Genomic DNA, 20,931 nt, shown 5'->3' on the forward strand with positions numbered 1-20,931 from the left:
TGGAGGAAGATTGGGGGGTGCAGTGGGCTCGGGAGACTGGGCAGAGCTATGGCCTCCGGATCTATGAGAGCCTCCGTGGGTATGAAGACACCAGGACCCACCTGTACAAGCTTCAGGAGACTGGGCAGAGCTATGGCCTCCGGATCTCTGAGAGCCTCCGTGGGTATGAAGACACCAGGACCCACCTGTACAAGCTTCAGGAGACTGGGCAGAGCTATGGCCTCCGGATCTCTGAGAGCCTCCGTGGGTATGAAGACACCAGGACCCACCTGTACAAGCTTCAGGAGACTGGTAGAGGGTAGGGAGGTTGATCTGTCTTTCTTGATAGAAAGGCATGGCCTTGCAGCCTTCCGAGAGGAAAGGGGTAAGGAAACTGTGTGGTCTCTCCCAACAGCCGGGCCGGGCGGTGCCCGAAGGAATGTGGTCCGTCTGAGGTGGAGAGGTAGTGATACATGTCCCCCAAGATCTAAAGTTGTTGAGCTTCTGCTGCAGATGCGTTTCAAGGTAGCTGACATCTTTGCCTTGATACATACCTTTGGTACCCCTGAGCTGGTAAAGAATGAGCCCCGCTGGCGAGACTTTGCCATTCAGGCGGTGTCTTGCCAACGTCAACGTCAAGAGAGTGACCGTTTTAACCGGTAATGAATCACTCACTTGGCCGGTATGGAGGGGTGGTGGAAGTCCCAGAAAAGAACAGGGACGAATATGGCATCTGGTCAGGGGCTTGGACCTTTATGGTCAAACTTAGGTATTCAGGAAACACCGTTACCCACATACCATCTGCAACCTTCCTAAGAAGGGATTGAATCCGAGTTTTTTACCAGGGTCAGCCTAAGCTCTGTCACAGACACGTTGAACCCACACATTTCAGCGCTAGTTGCCCGGTGAAGAAGTGCTCATTGTGTGGTGAAATAGGCCTTCTCGCTGCCTCCTGTGTGAAGATTAGGTGTCACCTGTGTGGTGGCTTAGGTCACCCATTCAGTCGCTGCCCTCAGTCCTTTGCCAACGCAGTTGTTACCCAGTGAAAAAAGGTCATGAGGAGAAATCTACTGGGGGGGGGGGCAGCTGACAGAGGTGAAGGAGTAAAAGAGTCAGGAAAGAAAAGTAAGCAACCAACGCCAGCCCAACTGAGGCGTCTGAATAAACGCCAGAGGGAGATAGGGGAGCCTCAGGCAACTGTGGTGACCTCTGATCTCATCCCTGAGGCCAATCTTACTGCTGAGGCTGTGAGGGACAGTGATCTGGATGAGGAGATTTGGAGGATTCGGAAAGAAGAAGGTGCCATCTCTTCACTGTCCTCCCATGGTGAGAGCGCGGATGAGGATAGTGGGAGATGGGTGGAGCACAAGCGGGGTACTAAAAAGAATAATAAAAGAAGAGATGTAAGATCTTCTCCCACCCCCCAGATGCCAAAGGAAGGTACAACCATCCTCCCTCTGATTGGTCTCGAACTGGTTCCAAACCCTCCAGGATATTTCCTCCTCTGAGGTGCAGGAGGCACAGGGTGAGGTTACGGGTGGTGCGATGACGGAGGGGCCTGCAGGAGATGTCAAATCCTCTCTCCCTGAGGATCTTATGTCTTTTGGGGAGAGGATTTGCCCAGAGTCAGGGGACAAGGAAATTGCAAATAAAGGGGACATGGATACATCTATTTCACTAAAGAGGGGTAAACCATCATCAGATGAGGAAGGTAGGGGGGGGCATGGAAAGGATAGTGGCAAAAAGAAAGCCGTCTAACTCAATCAGCCGTAATGGTGGCACCCTCTCCGTTGACGCTGGCTTCTATTAAAGGACAACTCCGGCCCAAACTAATTTTTAATATGTTTTTACTTACGGAAAGTTAGACAAATTTCTAATTTACATTAATTATGGGAAATGCACATATAGGGCTATTTCCCTTAATTTAGTAGATCAGGGAGACTTCAGATTCTCTAAAAAGAGATGACTTCACGAACCAGGGGTGTAATTACAATGGAGTGTCCAGCAGGGGCGCACTATATATAGAAGTCAATGGTACTTATTGACATATATATATATATATATATATATATATATATATATATATATATATATATATATATATATGTCAATAAGTACCATTGACTTCTATATATAGTGCGCCCCTGCTGGACACTCCATTGTAATTACAATGGATGTATATGTAAATGTAATACAGTATACAGTGTTTTAAATGAAGACATTTATGGAATACTTTGGGGAGCAAGTGTCCTAAATGTAATCAATCAGTACATAACAGTAACCCCATGCCCGCCCGCCCAACCACCCCCGATACCGATCGCCCGCCGCTCTGGACTAGGCTCAACTACTACTCTCATGGTGATGGGAGAGTAGTAGCTGGGTTATATTGCCGCTGATGCTGCTGCTGATGGGTGCAGGGGGAGCCGCTCATCACTGTGCAGCTATCATCCCCCTCCGCTCCCCCCTCCGGTCAAACTTTACACTATGTGATGGGTGACTGCCTGCCCGGCCACCGCTCTCCGATCACACATGCCGGCTCCCGGTGCTTCCTGGTGTCCCCGGCCGGCATGTGTGATCTGAGAGCGGTGGCCGGGCGGTGAGTCACCCATCACATAGTGTAAAGTTTGACCGGAGGAGGAGGGGGGAGCGGAGGGGGATGATAGCTGCACAGTGATGAGCTGCTCCCCCCTGCGCCCATCAGCAGCGGCGGCGATATAACCTAGCTACTACTCTCCCATCACCATGAGAGTAGTAGTTGAGCCTAGTCCAGAGCGGCGGGCATTCGGTAGTGGCGGCGGGTTACTGTTATGTACTGATTGATTACATTTATGGAATACTTTGGGGAGCAAGGACACTTACTCCCCAAAGTATTCCATAAATGTATTCAATCAAAAACACTGCATACTGTATTACATTTACATACACATCCATTGTAATTACAATGGAGTGTCCAGCAGGGGCGCACTATACACTCACCGGCCACTTTATTAGGTACACCTGTGCAACTGCACGTTACTGCTTAATTTCTAATCAGCCAATCACATGGCGGCAACTCAGTGCATTTAGGCATGTAGACATGGTCAAGACAATCTCCTGCAGTTCAAACCGAGCATCAGTATGGGGAAGAAAGGTGATTTGAGTGCCTTTGAACGTGGCATGGTTGTTGGTGCCAGAAGGGCTGGTCTGAGTATTTCAGAAACTGCTGATCTACTGGGATTTTCACGCACAACCATCTTTTACAGAGAATGGTCCGAAAAAGAAAAAACATCCAGTGAGCGGCAGTTCTGTGGGCGGAAATGCCTTGTTGATGCCAGAGGTCAGAGGAGAATGGGCAGACTGGTTCAAGCTGATAGAAAGGCAACAGTGACTCAAATAGCCAACCGTTACAGCCAAGGTAGGCAGAAGAGCATCTCTGAACGCACAGTACGGCCAACTCAGAGGCAGATGGGCTACAGCAGCAGAAGGCCACACCGGGTGCCACTCCGCTCAGCTAAGAACAGGAAACTGAGGCTACAATTTGCACAAGCTCATCGAAATTGGACAGTAGAAGATTGGAAAAACGTTGCCTGGTCTGATGAGTCTCGATTTCTGCTGCGACATTCGGATGGTAGGGTCAGAATTTGGCGTCAACAACATGAAAGCATGGATCCATCCTGCCTTGTATCAACGGTTCAGGCTGGTGGTGGTGGTGTCATGGTGTGGGGAATATTTTCTTGGCACTCTTTGGGCCCCTTGGTACCAATTGAGCATGGTTGCAACGCCACAGCCTACCTGAGTATTGTTGCTGACCATGTCCATCCCTTTATGACCACAATGGACCCAACATCTGATGGCTACTTTCAGCAGGATAATGCGCCATGTCATAAAGCTAGAATCATCTCAGACTGGTTTCTTGAACATGAAAATGAGGTCACTGTACAACAATGGCCTCCACAGTCACCAGATCTCAATCCAATAGAACATCTTTGGGATGTGGTGGAACGGGAGATTGGCATCATGGATGTGCAGCCGACAAATCTGCGGCAACTGTGTGATGTCATCATGTCAATATGGACCAAAATCTCTGAGGAAGCTTCCAGCACCTTGTTGTATCTATGCCACCAAGAATTGGGGCAGTTCTGAAGGCAAAAGGGGGTCCGTCCCGTTACTAGCATGGTGTACCTAATAAAGTGGCCGGTGAGTGTATATAGAAGTCAATGGTACTCATTGACTTCTATATATAGTGAGCGCCTGCTGGCGATCCATTGTAATTACACCCCCGATTCGTGACGTCATCTTTTTTTAGAGAATCTGAAGTCTCCCTGATCTACTAAATTAAGGGAAATAGCCCTATATGTGCATTTCCCATAATTAATGTACATTAGAAGTTTGTCTAACTTTCCGTAAGTAATAACATATTAAAAAATAGTTTTGGCCGCACTCCTTGCCTCTAAAGCCTGTTTTGGCCTTAATAACCAGGCTCATTTTTCAAAATCTGACCTGTCTCACTTTATGCGCTTATAGCTCAGTGATGCTTTAACGTATGCTAGCGATTCTGAGATTGTTTTTTCGTCACATATGACACTTTATATTAGTAGCAAAATTTGGTCACTACTTTGTGTATTTTTTGTGAAAAACATCAAAATATCCTGAAAAATGTGAAAATTTTGCATTTTACGAACTTCTGAAATTCTCTGCTTCTAAAAAAGAAAGTCCTAGCACATAAATTAGTTACTAAATCACATTACCAATATGTCCTCTTTATTATGGCATAATTTGGGAAACATATTTTACTTTTTTAGGGTGTTATGAGGCTTAGAAATTTATTAGCAACTTATCACATTTTGTGAAAATTTCCAAAACTGATTTTTTTTAGGGACCAGTTCTTATTTTTTTTAATGGATTTAGAAGGCTTGTATACTGGAAACCCCCATAAGTGACCCCATTTTGGAAACTAGACACCTTAAAGAATTAATCTAGGGGTATAATGAGCATTTTAACCCTACAGGGGCTGGAGGAAAGTATTCACAATTAGGCCGTAAAAAAATCGAAAATTTAAATTTTCAAGTAATATATACGTTTAGATTAAAGTTTCTCATCTTCAAAAGGAACATGAGAAAAAAAGCATGCCAAAATTTGTAACGCAGGTTCTACTGAATACAACGGTACCCCATATGTGGGCGTAAACCACTGCATGGGCACACAGCCGGGCTCAGAAGGGAAGGAGCGCCAATTAGCTTTTTTAATGCAGATTTTGCTGAAGAAGTTTCTGAGCACCAGGTGCGTTTGCAGAGCCCCTGTAGTGTCCGCAGAAGAGAAACCCCCCAAAAGTCACCCCATTTTGGAAAGTGCACCCCTCAAAGAATTCATCTTGGGGTGTGGTGACCATTTTGACCCCACAGGTATTAGAGAAAAGTATTTAAAATTAGACAGTAAAAATGAAAAACTTGAATTTTTCCAATAATATGTTTGTTTAGTTTTAAATTTCTCAATTTCACAAGGAACATGAGAGAATCCGCACCCCAAAATGTGTAACACAGGTTCTCCTGAGTACAACGGTACCCCATATGTGGGCATAAACCACTGTATGGCCACACAGGAGGGCTCAGAAGGGAAGGAGCGCCAATTAGCATTTTCAGTTCAGATTTTGCTGAAGTAGTTTCTGAGCGCCAGGTGCGTTTGTAGTGCCCCTGTAGTGTCCGCAGAAGAGAACCCCCCCCCCCAAAAGTCACCCCATTTTGGAAAGTACACCCCTCAAAGAATTCATCTTGGGGTGTGGTGACCATTTTGACCACACAGGTATTAGAGGAAAGTATTCAAAAGTAGACAGTAAAAATGAAAAACTCGAATTTTTCCAATAATATGTTCCTTTAGTTGGAAATTTCTAAATTTCACGAGGAACAGGAGAGAAAATTCACCCCAAAATCTGTAACGCAGGTTCTCCTGAGTAGAACGGTACCCCATATGTGGGCATAAACCCCTGTATGGGCACACAGCGGGGCTCAGAAGGGAAGGAGCGCCAATTTGCTGGAGCAAAACCGCAGCTAGAAACAGTTATTAGAGTAGCGCAGTTACTAAAATACAATAAAAAAATTAGATTACAGGTAATGTGGAGTGGTTACGGCCAACGTGGGGTGATTACGGGTAATCTGCGGTGGTTACGGATAAACTGAAGTGCTTATATGTAATTTGGGTTGGTTACGGCAATCTGGAGGGGGTCTTTGGCAATTTGGGGTGGTTAGAGGCAACGTGTGGTGGTCAGTGGCAATGTGTGGTGGTCAGTGGCAATGTGTGGTGGTCAGTGGCAATGTGTGGTGGTCAGTGGCAATGTGTGGTGGTCAGTGGCAACGTGCGGTGGTCAGTGGCAACTTGCGGTGGTTACGTGTAATCTGGCGTGATTACGGGCAACCTGGGGCGGTTAGGGGCAACGTGCGGTGGTTACGGGTAATCTGGTGTGATTACAGGCAACCTGGGGTGGTTAGGGGCAACGTGCAGTGGTTACGTGCAATCTTGCGTGATTACGTGCAATCTGGCGTGCGGTGGTTACGTGTAATCTGGCGTGGTTACGGGTAATCTGGTGTGATTACAGGCAACCTGGGGCGGTTAGGGGCAACGTGCAGTGGTTACGGGCAACGTGCAGTGGTTACGTGCAATCTGGCGTGATTACGGGCAACGTGCGGTGGTTACGGGCAACGTGCGGTGGTAACGTGTAATCTGGCGTGATTATGGGCATCCTGGGGTGGTTACGGGTAATCTGGTGTGATTACAGGCAACCTGGGGCGGTTAGGGGCAACGTGCGGTGGTTACGGGCAACGTGCAGTTGTTACAGGCAACGTGCTGTGGTTACGTGCAATCTGGCGTGATTACGGGCAACGTGCGGGGGTTACGGGCAACGTGCGGTGGTAACGTGTAATCTGGCGTGATTATGGGCATCCTGGGGTGGTTACGGGTAATCTGGTGTGATTATGGGCAACCTGGGGTGGTTACGGGTAATCTGGTGTGATTACAGGCAACCTGGGGCGGTAAGGGGCAACGTGCGGTGGTTACGGGTAATCTGGCGTGATTACGGGCAACGTGCGGTGTTTATGGGTAATCTGGGGGGGTTAGGGGTAATTTGCGAGTAAACTGCAATTATTACTATAATAAAAAGTGTGTTTTATTTTTTTGTGTGTTTTTCACTTTTTGTACTTTATCCATTCATTTTCACTGTATTACTATGATTACTGTAATATTTTCTATCACAGTAATCATAGTTTAGTGACAGAGACCAAATTGGTCTCTGTCACTTAAAATTTTCAGAGCTGGCTGCTTCTGGCGCGCATGCGCACATCAGAAGCAGTCAGGACGTCGAGGAGGACGGAGCTCCGTGGATCTGGTGAGTATATGGGGAAGGGCGGGTGACTGGGGGACGGGGGTGACTGGGGGGGTGGGGGGCGACACTGTACCACTTTTTATCCCCTGTCACCAATGATTTATGGTGACAGGTGATAAAAAGTGCCGGCAGCACTGGGAACAGGCGATCAGCGGTATATAGTATATAGCGCCAATCGCCTGTTCCGGGACCCCACAGGGGGGTCCCCGATCACTGCCCCATGCTCTCCGCTACCTCCGGTGGCGGAGAGCATGGGGCTTTGATCATTTTTTCATTTCCATCCCTGCGAACAAACGCATCTTGGATTTGATGGCCGCCCGCGGAGGGAGCGGGTTAGTGATCGGGGCACTAGGGGGGCTGATCTGGGGTCTGATTATTACATATTCATCTCCCCCCACCGTGGATTCACGGTTGGGGGGAGATGAAAGCTGTCGGTGGCGCCGGTACCGGAGATTGCCGTTATAACGTTGATAGCGGCGATCTCCGGTACGGGGGCAGGGGGGCCGGGGGACACAGTGACAGTGGCCGATTAACGTCAAACATGACATCTCCCCCATAGACGCTGCGGTCGCATCGGCCGCGGCGTTTATGGGGTTAGCGCGGCTCCCCTCCGGGCAGAGGCAGCGGGAGGATGTGGTGTGATACTGCCTCCTCCCGCTGCCCGATCTCACTTACCGACAGCGGGGGGAGGCAGGAACAACATGACGTTTGGGGAATTGCAGCTGAGCCATATAGCGGGGTGACGGTCCTTTTTGCAGCAGCAGTAGAATGCCGGCGAGTTATTGCGTAAGAAATGGGGAGGTGCCTGATTCTAGATGTCCTCATGAAGGGACAAGAACTACCAGGACGTTACTGAGCGTCCTGGTGCCACTAGGGGAGTTTAGAGGGGGGTCGCGCGGCGGTGGGAGGTGTTTAAAAAAAGGGTCGCGAGATTCCTCCTCCAGCTCTCGAGCCTCATGAGTGTGGACAGGTATCGTTTGTACCAGAGCCTGAGGAAGAAACTTGAACATCTTGTCTCGACTGGAGGTAGTCGTGATGATATCTCCAGAGTGAAAGCCTTGCTAATGAAGTGCTAGTATGATAGACACCAGGGCTGTGGAGTCGGAGTTGGAGCTAGTTTTGGCTGGAGTCGGAGTTGGAAAAAAATGTTCCAGCTCCAGCTTTAAGACAATCTTTAAAAAAATGTAGAATTGAATTTTGATATGAATTTTACAAGTTTTGCTCTTGAATATATATTATGAGCAACATTCTAATAGAACACTGGCCCTATTACATAAGGGTGGTCGGGGAATATATTAGTAGTAGGACACTGGCCCTATTACATAAGGGTGGTCGGGGAATATATCAGTAATAGGACACTGGCCCTATTACATAAGGGTGGTCGGGGAATATATCAGTAGTAGGACACTGTCCCTATTACATAAGGGTGGTCGGGGGATATATCAGTAATAGAACACTGGCCCTATTACATAAGGGTGGTCGGGGAATATATCAGTAATAGAACACTGGCCCTATTTCATAAGGGTGGTCGGGGGATATATCAGTAATAGGACACTGGCCCTATTACATAAGGGTGGTCGGGGGATATATCAGTAATAGAACACTGGCCCTATTACATAAGGGTGGTCGGGGAATATATCAGTAATAGAACACTGGCCCTATTACATAAGGGTGGTCGGGGGATATGTAAGTAATAGGACACTGGCCCTATTACATAAGGATGGTCGTGGAATATATCAGTAATAGGACACTGGCCCTATTACATAAGGGTGGTCGGGGAATATATCAGTAATAGGACACTGGCCCTATTACATAAGGGTGGTCGGGGAATATATTAGTAGTAGGACACTGGCCCTATTACATAAGGGTGGTCGGGGAATATATTAGTAGTAGGACACTGGCCCTATTACATAAGGGTGGTCGGGGAATATATTAGTAGTAGGTTAGTAGTAGGACACTGGCCCTATTAGACAAGGGTGGTAGGGGAATATATTAGTAGTAGGACACTGGCCCTATTACATAAGGGTGGTCGGGGAATATATTAGTAGTAGGACACTGGCCCTATTACATAAGGGTGGTCGGGGAATATATTAGTAGTAGGACACTGGCCCTATTACATAAGGGTGGTCGGGGAATATATCAGTAATAGGACACTGGCCCTATTACATAAGGGTGGTCGGGGAATATATTATTTGTAGGACACTGGCCCTATTACATAAGGGTGGTCGGGGAATATATTAGTAGTAGGACACTGGCCCTATTACATAAGGGTGGTCGGGGAATATATTAGTAGTAGGACACTGGCCCTATTAGACAAGGGTGGTAGGGGAATATATTAGTAGTAGGACACTGGCCCTATTACATAAGGGTGGTCGGGGAATATATCAGTAATAGGACACTGGCCCTATTACATAAGGGTGGTCTGGGAATATATTAGTAGTAGGACACTGGCCCTATTACATAAGGGTGGTCGGGGAATATATCAGTAATAGGACACTGGCCCTATTATATAAGGGTGGTCGGGGAATATATCAGTAATAGGACACTGGTCCTATTACATAAGGGTGGTCGGGGAATATATTAGTAGTAGGACACTGGCCCTATTACATAAGGGTGGTCGGGGAATATATTAGTAGTAGGACACTGGTCCTATTACATAAGGGTGGTCGGGGAATATATTAGTAGTAGGACACTGGGCCTATTACATAAGGGTGGTCGGGGAATATATTAGTAGTAGAACACTGGCCCTATTAGACAAGGGTGGTCGGGGAATATATTAGTAGTAGGACACTGGCCCTATTAGACAAGGGTGGTCGGGGAATATATCAGTAATAGGACACTGGCCCTATTACATAAGGGTGGTCGGGGAATATATCAGTAATAGGACACTGGCCCTATTACATAAGGGTGGTCGGGGAATATATTAGTAGTAGGACACTGGCCCTATTACATAAGGGTGGTCGGGGAATATATTAGTAGTAGGACACTGGCCCTATTACATAAGGGTGGTCGGGGAATATATTAGTAGTAGGACACTGGCCTTATTAGACAAGGGTGGTAGGGGAAAAGTTGTCGGTCACTATTTGGCAGCTTGTTTCTGAGCTGGAAGAGTCCATTGTGTGGGGGGAGATCTGTGCTGGTCTCTTCCTGGATGCTGGATGACTGTATATGAGCAGCAGTGTAATATGGAGATATCCTGTGTAATATAGAGGAGGAGGAGAAGACATAAGTAGTGTAGCAGTAACCTCTGTCCTCAGTGTGGTGTTTTCTCTCTGGGAGAAGATTGTGTGTGTTTTTCTTCAGTGTTCTATGGCTGCAGCAGGCTGTGTGTGTGGGTGTGTGTGTGTGTGTGTATATGTATGTATGTATGCGTGCTATGGCTGCAGCAGGCTGTGTGTGTGTGTGTGTGTGTGTGTGTGTGCGTGCTATTGCGTGCCCTCACAGTGACCTTCTATATCACTATGTGACCTCTATATAACTATGTTTGACCCCTCTCTATATAACTATGTTTGACCCCTCTATATCACTATGTGTGACCCCTCTATATCACTGTGTGACCCCTCTATATCAATATGTGTGACCTCTCTCTATATCACTATGTGTGACCTTTCTCTATATCACTATGTGTGACCCCTCTCTATATCACTATGTGTGACCCCTCTCTATATCACTATGTGTGACCCCTCTCTCTATATCACTATGTGTGACCCCTCTCTATATCACTATGTGTGACCTCTCTATATATCACTATGTGTGACCCCTCTCTATATCACTATGTGTGACCCCTCTCTATATCACTATGTGTGACCTCTCTCTATATCACTATGTGTGACCCCCCTCTATATCACTGTGTGACCCCTCTATATCACTATGTGTGACCCCTCTCTATATCACTGTGTGACCCCCCTCTATATCACTATGTGTGACCCCTCTCTATATCACTGTGTGTGACCTCTCTCTATATCACTATGTGTGACCCCTCTCTATATCACTATGTGTGACCCCTCTATATCACTATGTGTGACCCCTCTCTATATCACTGTGTGTGACCTCTCTATATAACTATGTGTGACCCCCCTCTATATCACTATGTGTGACCCCTCTATATCACTATGTGTGACCCCCCTCTCTATATCACTATGTGTGACCCCTCTCTATATCACTATGTGTGACCTCTCTATATCACTATGTGTGACCCCTCTCTATATCACTATGTGTGACCCCTCTCTCTATATCACTATGTGTGACCCCTCTATATCACTATGTGTGACCCCTCTCTATATCACTATGTGTGACCCCCCTCTATATCACTATGTGTGACCCCTCTCTATATCACTGTGTGACCCCTCTCTATATCACTATGTGTGACCTCTCTATATCACTATGTGTGACCTCTATATCACTATGTGTGACCCCTTTCTATATCACTGTGTGACCTCTCTGTATCACTAAGTGTGACCCCTCTCTATATCACTATGTGTGACCCCCTGTATATCACTATGGCTGACCTCTATATTACAGCTATCTAGCAGTGTTAGTATTTCTGTGTGTCTGGTGAATATTTAGTTAGAAACATAGAAGATGTCAGTAGGAAATGACCACCTGCTCTATCTAGTCTAGTTGTGAGTAGTTCAGGACATGGAGGCTGGAGACTGGCTGCATCCACTGCACACACAGGAGAAGCTGCTGTATATACAGTATATATTCCCTCAGAAGTCGCCCCAGGATCATGTAGGACATTAGGGAGAAGCTGCTGAGCCAGTGTGATAGATAACTCCCCTGGTATATGACCGGCCATTTATCAAGGAGCAGGAGGCCGAGTCGGTCCTGATAAAATTCAGGAGTGGGAGCTGCTGTTACCGACTCCACAGCCCTGATAGACACGCATGTTTGGTTTTTGAGAGGGACTACGGGAAATACCGCTCACCCGACCCCTACAGAAACTGCAAGATGTCAGTAAGTAGTAAAATTGTCTCAGGACTGATTGATAATACAGGATCCCTGAATAGGTCCAGATCAGGGATGTTTTGACAGAGATGATCCAAGAAGAGGAAGTCAGGGTGGCTATTGATGGTCTTGCCCTCAAGAAGTCACCAGATGGTTTAACATCTAAGTGGTGACGCTGTCCCCCCCCCCCCCCCTTTTTGCATTATGACTAGAGATGAGCGAACCGGGTTCGTCCGAACCCGAACGTTCGGTATTTGATTAGTGGCGGCTGCTGAAGTTGGATAAAGACGTAAGATTGTCTGGAAATCATGGATACGGCCAATGACTATACCCATGGTTTCCACATATCCTTAGGGCTTTATCCAACTTCAGCAGCCCCAGCTAATCACATGCCGAACGTTCGGGTTTGGATGGACTCCAGCTGCTCCAGGTTCCCTCATCTCTATTTATGACGTCTCTAAACAAGTATAAAGAGTAAATTTAGCAGTTTTTATATCATACTTCATGGTGCTTGTTCAAGTAAAAAGTGATCTTTTATCAACTACAGATTGCGCTAAGTGAGCGGGGCTTTGCGGCAACAGCGTCACTTAGCCCTGCCCACAGCGCAACCATTGGCCCCACCCTCTCGACGGCCATTGGTATGGGCCGGCCTAGAGAGGGTGGGGCCTACACCTTTAGGTCAGCCTGTTCCAATGGTCTGCAAGGGGGTGGGGCCTGTGTGCCTATGGCATCATGGAGGCGCGGGGCCAATGATGGCATTGTGGGCAGGGTTAAGTGGTGCTGTTGCTGTGAAGCCCCGCCCACTTTGCACAATCTGCAGTTGATAAAAGATCACTTTTTATTTGAACAAGTACCATGAAGTATGATATAAAATAAGGTATGAAAACTGCTAAATTTACCTTTTACACCTGTGTAGAGCAGTCAGAATGCACAAAGGGGGTGACAGTGTCACTTTAAGGACAACTACCCTTCTTGACTCCCGCCAAGGACAGGGGTCACTTTAATAGTGGTCAGTCACTTGCTCCAAATCATTCAGCAGGTGCGCGCACACTAAGAAAGACTCTGACGCAAAATTCAGCTTCAGGGTGCCTTCACACCTACCGTATCGCAGCAGAAAATCCGCTGCGGATCCGCAGCAGATTTAACTAAATGAATGAACACAGCATCAAATCCGCACTTACAAATCTGCTGCGGATCCGCAGCGGATTTGACAGTGCGTTTTTAATGCTGTGTTCATTCATTTAGTTAAATCTGCTGCGGATCTGCTGCGGATCCGCAGCGGATTTTCTCCTGCGATACGGTAGGTGTGAAGGCACCCTCAGGGTGCCTTCACACCTACAGGATCCGAAGCAGATCCGCAGCAGATTTGATGGTGCAGATTGATGCTGTGTTCAGTTATTTAAATTAAATCTGCTGCGGATCTGGTGCGGATACGCTGCGGATCCGCAGCAGAAAATACGCTGCGGACCCGGTAAGTGTGAACGTACCCTCAATCTCAGTCCCTGCAGTGTTAGCCCTTGGGATCATCACACGGCACTGAGGTTTATTATAGAGAAAATAATAATTTACACACAGTACAAAGGGAAGGGCGTGTTTAAAGCAGATAGTAAGCATCTCTATCTTGTATCCGACTGTGTTGTCCCTCGCTGTACTCTGCAATGTTCTCCCCGTGGTCACAGCAGTTCCTTTGTTATGCTTCACATCTTGTTACTATTGTATCAGCTCTCAGGCATACTTGGCAGAATACAGGCACCATCTAAAATTACATAAGCATTGCTCGTCCGTTTAAAGGAAAATATAATTTCTCAATATAAAAGTATAAAAACATAGAACTACCCTCACAAGGTAATAAATGAGTGTCTCTCCTCGGGCATCCTGCCTAAGTCAATGAGGAGGTCAGCCTTGATCATCTTGTCAAAGGGTAAAGACCCGTCCCGCATTGAGAATCGCCGTCCCATAGCGCTTCTGAATGTGGACAGAAAGATTCTGGCAAAGGTGCTGTTTAATCGGCTGGTGAAGTTTGGCCCCCAGCTCTGTTCCAGGCCGCAGTACCTTTAGTGCTGTGCTCGGTGTCCGGGAGGCTGTGGAGCAGGGTAGGGCAGGTCACTGGAAGGGGAACTTGCTGTCCTTGGATCAGGCAAAAGCGTTTGATCGGGTTAACCACGAGTACCTCTGGTCTGTTCTTCTGAGATATGGCCTGGTGTCCTGCGGACGTTTCGGAGGATAAAGCTCCGCGCATGAGAAAGGAGAAGCTTTATCCTCCGAAACGTCCGCAGGACACCAGGTGGACGCTTGGGTGTGTGGATCAGCCTGTGAGCTGAAGTGTACCGAGTATATTGCTAAAAATAAAGAAGCTAGTTTGATTGCAGCACCAGTGTCTGGATTCCTTTCTACACGGATATCCTGCTTGACAAGAGGACTATCATCTTATGATACTCAGGTACTCTCGTGTGTTACACGTATATACCCTCACTATTTTCTTCTGATAGGGGTGAGAATGGACCCTGCGGTGCCGGATTACACTCTGAGGGTGGTAGCGTACGCCAATGATGTCACCATATTCTTCTCCTCTCAAGAGGAGGTGCAGTGTGTGATGTCAGAGGTGGAGCGCTACTCAGAGGCATCTGGGTCCAAGATCAACCAGGATAAGTGTGAGAGTCTCTGGCTGGGAGGTGGAGATCCTGGATTTGATCTCCCGGACACCCTTCCAGAGCCCCAGGAGTTTGCAAAAGTCCTCGGCATTGAATTCGCCAAGGGGATTACCCCAAACAAAACTGGGACAGAAGGCTTAAGATCGCCGCTCAGAGGGTGGATCAGTGGAAGGGTTGGTCTTTGACCCTCAGGGAAAGGGTTAACCTGATCAAAACATTCCTGCTCCCTTTGCTGATATATCTGGGCAGTGTTTGCATTTTGTCAGAGCCGCTCTGGACTCGGGTCTACAGTGTGTTCTTCCAGCTGTTATGGGGGAGTAGACTGAACCTAGTCAAGAGGGAGGTTACTTACCGTACGAGGAGACAAGGGGGGTTGCGTATGGTCATTACTTACCGTACGAGGAGACAAGGGGGGTTGTGTATGGTCATTACATACCGTATGAGGAGACAAGGGGGGTTGTGTATGGTCAACCCCGTGGTGTTCCTGGTGAATACCTTTCTTAAAACCAACATTGCAAACCTCTGAAAAGAGAGGGCTCCTCCGTGGGTATTCTCCTGTAGGGGATGGTTTCGACCTTTGTTCCAGGAATGGGAGACAGGAGGGCAAGTGAAGGGGTTGCGTATGGTCATTACTTACCGTACGAGGAGACAAGGGGGGTTGTGTATGGTCATTACTTACCGTACGAGGAGACAAGGGGGGTTGTGTATGGTCATTACTTACCGTACGAGGAGACAAGGGGGGTTGTGTATGGTCATTACTTACCGTATGAGGAGACAAGGGGGGTTGTGTATGGTCAACCCCGTGGTGTTCCTGGTGAATACCTTTCTTAAGACCAACATTGCAAACCTCTGGAAAGAGAGGGCTCCTCCGTGGGTATTCTCCTGTAGGGGATGGTTTCGGCCTTTCTTCCAGGAATGGGAGACAGGAGGGCAAGTGAAGGATCTCCGCACACCACATGGGCATCTTCCGGCTTATGCTACCCTGGTTCTGAAGGTCATTCGTCGGTGGGGTTTGGGGATGTGGGAGATTAGGACTCTGTTGAGGAATTTCCTTGACAATAGGTTCCTGTCATCTCATTTCCGAAAACCGCTGGCGCTCAAGGATTGCCCAAGCCGGGATCTGGAGGTTGGTTTGGGCCTATTGAATTCTACCAGGATCCCCTTGAAGTTTTGGGACTTGGTGCTGCTTCCATGGGAAACTCTATGTGAGGGACAATCTGCAGGGCAGGAGCTCTGAGGATCGGGGATGTCCGGAGCACTTTATTCCTAGTCAGCATAGTGGTCAGGTACCACACCTGGAGTGCACGGTGTTTAGTATTGATGCAGAGTAAAATCCTCCCTGTGGATGAGGTGGTAAGGGGCACAGCGCCCCCTGTGGATGAGGTGGTTAGGGGCACTCTGGATGACCTGGTGAAGGTGCGCTCTCTGGAGTACGAGAGGCTGGGGGCTGGTAGGGCCTCTTGTCTTTGGAGGGGCTCTGCCTATAAGTTTCCTTAGCCTGCGTCTCCTCTCCTGGTGGTGGCTGATGCTGGCACATTAGTCTTTTGTTTTGTGCTGTAGCTGTATAGGAGGATAGGGCTTGCAGGTGCTGAACTTGGGCTTTCGGGCTGTGTGTGGGGCTGAGATGCCTCACTCTGGTTTATTAGTGTGTATGTTTGTATATTTAGTTTGCATATTTTGTGTTGGGTCTCCACCTGGGGTTGGGGTTTAATGTTAGATTGTGGGTGGTGGGTTATATGGGGACAGGGGGTTTCTTGGGACTTTGGTATAAACAGAAAATCCTGTTCTGAGTTTGCCCGTGCGGTGGTTAATACAGCGGTGTGTTTGGTGAGTGTGAGGCTGGACCAGCCCATACGTTTATGGACTTGTATATATTGTACAGTTATGTTATGTTATTTATATTGTTGGTTTGTTATGTTTTATACAGTGGTGCCTTGGATTACAAGTATAACCTGTTCCGGTCCCATGCTTGTAATCCAAATCCACTCTTAGACCAAATCAAAATTCCCCATAAGAAGTCACTGAAATGCAGACAATTGGTTCCACACCCCAAATATAATGATTTTTTTTTTAAATTCTGAATAACATGTAGAATAGATGAAACAAACAATGAGAAGCAGCAGAATCTGTGATATTATAAGTTACTGTACAGTATAGCAGCATGTGGTATATAATGTATAGTAACTGTATAACCCTGATAACACAGCAGCTGGATATGTGATATATAAGTTACTGTACAGTATAGCAGCATGTGGTGTATAATGTATAGTAACTGTATAACCCTGATTACACAGCAGCTGAATATGTGATATATATGTTACTGTACAGTATACCAATCAGCATGTGGTATATAATGTATAGTAACTGTATAACCCTGACAACACAGAAGCTGGATATGTGATATATAAGTTACTGTACAGTATAGCAGCATGTGGTATATGTGTAGTAACTGTATAACCCTGATAACACAGCAGCTGGATATGTGATATATAAGTTACTGTACAGTATAGCAGCATGTGGTATATAATGCATAGTAACTGTATAACCCTGATAACACAGCAGGTGGATATGTGATATATAAGTTACTGTACGGTATAGCAATCAGCATGTGGTGTATAATGTGTAGTAACTGTATAACCCTGATAACACAGCAGCTGGATATGTGATATATAAGTTACTGTACAGTATAGCAGCATGTGGTATATAATGTATAGTAACTGTATAACCCTGATAACGCAGCAGCAGCTGGATATGTGATATATAAGTTACTGTACAGTATAGCAGCATGTGGTATATAATGTATAGTAACTGTATAACCCTGATAACGCAGCAGCAGCTGGATATGTGATATATAAGTTACTGTACAGTATAGCAGCATGTGGTATATAATGTATAGTAACTGTATAACCCTGATAACCCAGCAGATAAATATGTGATATATAAGTTACTGTACAGTATAGCAGCATGTGGTGTATAATGTATAGTAACTGTATAACCCTGATAACACAGCAGATAAATATGTGATATATAAGTTACTGTACAGTATAGCAGCATGTGGTGTATAATGTATAGTAACTGCATAACCCTGATAACACAGCAGCAGCTTGTAGATACAGGATGGAGCTGCATATCCCCATAATGCAGTAGCGTAGTACATCAGGCTAGAATAGAGAAGCAGGGCTGCTGTCAGAGGTCTGTGTGGTCACATGACAGCAATGGGAAGGGGGTGTGTTCAGCATAGACCAATCAGGATGTGAGAATCACAGAGCTTTGCAGAAGGACAGTGACAGAAACTTTTCTACACATCAGTGTGTATAACACACAAAAGGGCTGACAGAGACTGCAGGGAGCAGGAAGGAATGAGCAGGGAGATGTGGGCACAGTATAGCAGCACTCTGTCCGGGCAGAGAGGGGTTACAGCTATGAAGAGATTACCTCCACAGTCCCCTGATGTAGGCCCAGCCTGAAGTGAATCTGCTATGATTTGGAAGGTGAGGGAGACTTCCTGGGTCAGAGTACAGGGCTGTAGACCCCGCTATGCAGGCCATGCCCCTCCCCCACTCTCCCTCCCACCCAGCACAGGGAGCTCTTACACCAAAGCAATGCTCTTACTCCAAGTCATAATTTTTAAAAACTGTGAGCTCTTCTTGCAAAACGCTCTTAATCCAAGTTACTCTTAAACCGAGGTACAACTGTATATTTAAATAAAAGATCTACAGGATGTAACTCAGGATCAGTACAGGATCAGTAATGTATGTAATGTAATAGTGAGTGCAGCTCTGGAGTATAATACTGGATTCAGTAGCTGACGGGGAGATACAGGTTTTGTGCAGTACTAGGAGAATGTCTGAAGAAGAACAACAGCAGAAGAAAACTGATGGGGAGGGGTGGTGGGAGATGAAGCCTCCAGTCTCTGGCACTGGGCGAGTGGGCAGATTGTGGACTCGTCGATTTGAGGTGACTGGAGACCCTGATTTTTCTGGCCAGGCATCAGTGGAGTCCACCTCCAGTACACTTACCTACACAGAATCCTAGGGGAATCTACCAAGGCCACGCCTGGTGGGATGCTATCTCTAGGCCGAGAAGGAGATGGACAGAGTGACAGTGGTGGAGACGGCGATGGTGATGTAGTTTGAGACAGAACATGGGAGCCAGCTATGTAGGGGACATCAGTGGTGGACCCTAGCAGTGGCACAGGTGAAGAAAATCCAAGACATGCTGGGGGCAGGGCATAACATCTACCAAATGGGCCAGGGGCAAAGCAGTGATTTCTGGAGTCAGTGGCAGGCCATCTGAGGAGGACACAAGGTTTATCACCCCGCTCGTACTCATTCTTGAGCACATGAAGAGGAGAAGGAGGCGGGCCATGTTCGTGGTGCTGAGGAGGAGGAGATGGGCCATGATGGTGGTGCTGAGGAGGAGGAGATGGGCCATGATGGTGGTGCTGAGGAGGAGGAGATGGGCCATGATGGCAGTACTGAGGAGGAGATGGGCCATGATGGCAGTGCTGAGGAGGAGGAGATGGGCCATGATGGCGGTGCTGAGGAGGAGGAGGTGGGCCATGTTCGTGGTGCTGAGGAGGAGGAGATGGGACATGATGGTGGTGCTGAGGAGGAGGAGATGGGCCATGATGGCAGTACTGAGGAGGAGATGGGCCATGATGGCAGTGCTGAGGAGGAGGAGATGGGCCATGATGGCGCTGCTGAGGAGGAGGAGGTGGGCCATGTTCGTGGTGCTGAGGAGGAGGAGATGGGCCATGATGGTGGTGCTGAGGAGGAGGAGATGGGCCATGATGGCAGTGCTGAGGAGGAGGAGATGGGCCATGATGGCGGTGCTGAGGAGGAGATGGGCCATGATGGCAGTGCTGACGAGGAGGAGGAGATGGGCCATGATGGCGGTGCTGAGGAGGAGGAGGTGGGCCATGTTCGTGGTGCTGAGGAGGAGGAGATGGGCCATGATGGTGGTGCTGAGGAGGAGGAGATGGGCCATGATGGCGCTGCTGAGGAGGAGGAGATGGGCCATGATGGCGCTGCTAAGGAAGGAGGAGGAGATGGGCCATCATGGCGGTGCTGAGGAGAAGGAGGAGATGGGCCATGATCGCGGTGCTGAGGAGAAGGAGGAGATGGGCCATGTTGGCGGTGCTGAGGAGGAGGAGATGGGCCATGATGACGGTGCTGAGGAGGAGATGGGCCATGATGACGGTGCTGAGGAGGAGAGGGGCCATGATGACGGTGCTGAGGAGGAGATGGGCCATGATGACGGTGCTGAGGAGGAGATGGGCCATGATGACGGTGCTGAGGAGGAGATGGGCCATGATGACGGTGCTGAGGAGGAGATGGGCCATGATGACGGTGCTGAGGAGGAGATGGGCCATGATGGTGGTGCTGAGGAGGAGATGGGCCATGATGGCGTGCTGATGAGAAGCAGGAGGAGATGGGCCATGATGGTGGTGCTGATGAGGAGCAGTGGGAGATGGGCCATGATGGCAGTGCTAAAGGAGGAGGGGATGGGCCATGATGGTGGGGCTGATGAGGGCGAGGTTGGGTCATGATGGCGGTGATGGTGATGATGATGATGATGATCATCATCATCAGCAACCATACCAGCATGGGCTGGAGGTGAAAGCTGGTGAGCACTCTGTGCTGGTCAGAATGTCCAGATGTTTGCTGTGTCAAGACAGACCTATCATTAGCATCCAGGGCACAGCCTAATATTGGGCGGTAACACTTTTGGACCCTCAGTATTAATCCAAAATGAAAAAAAAATGATGATTTATGCAGCCGCGAACAGACATCCATCTCCGGCAGCCACTACTGCCAGTGCCAACATCCACCAGTGCCACCACCCACTACTACCATCATCACCAGTGCCACCACCCAATACCGCCAGTGCCACCATCCACCACTGCCAGTGCCAATATCCATCACCAGTGCCACCACCCACTACTACCACCAGTGCCACCATCCACCACCCACTACTGCCACCATGCCAATGCCACCATCC

General features: G+C 47.9%; 1 protein-coding gene across 1 annotated transcript; it reads left to right on the plus strand.

Annotated features, from left to right (window-relative positions):
- Positions 1-1,524: 1,524 nt before the first annotated feature.
- LOC138771352 (cilia- and flagella-associated protein 251-like) lies at positions 1,525-20,001 on the plus strand. The gene is made up of 2 exons (XM_069950989.1): positions 1,525-1,690; positions 19,268-20,001. The coding sequence occupies exons 1-2, from the start codon at positions 1,525-1,527 to the stop codon at positions 19,999-20,001; spliced, it is 900 nt and encodes a 299-aa protein (XP_069807090.1).
- The last annotated feature ends 930 nt before the right edge of the window (positions 20,002-20,931 follow it).

The sequence above is a fragment of the Dendropsophus ebraccatus genome, chromosome 13 (genome assembly GCF_027789765.1).
Source record: "Dendropsophus ebraccatus isolate aDenEbr1 chromosome 13, aDenEbr1.pat, whole genome shotgun sequence".
Lineage (NCBI taxonomy): Eukaryota > Metazoa > Chordata > Amphibia > Anura > Hylidae > Dendropsophus > Dendropsophus ebraccatus.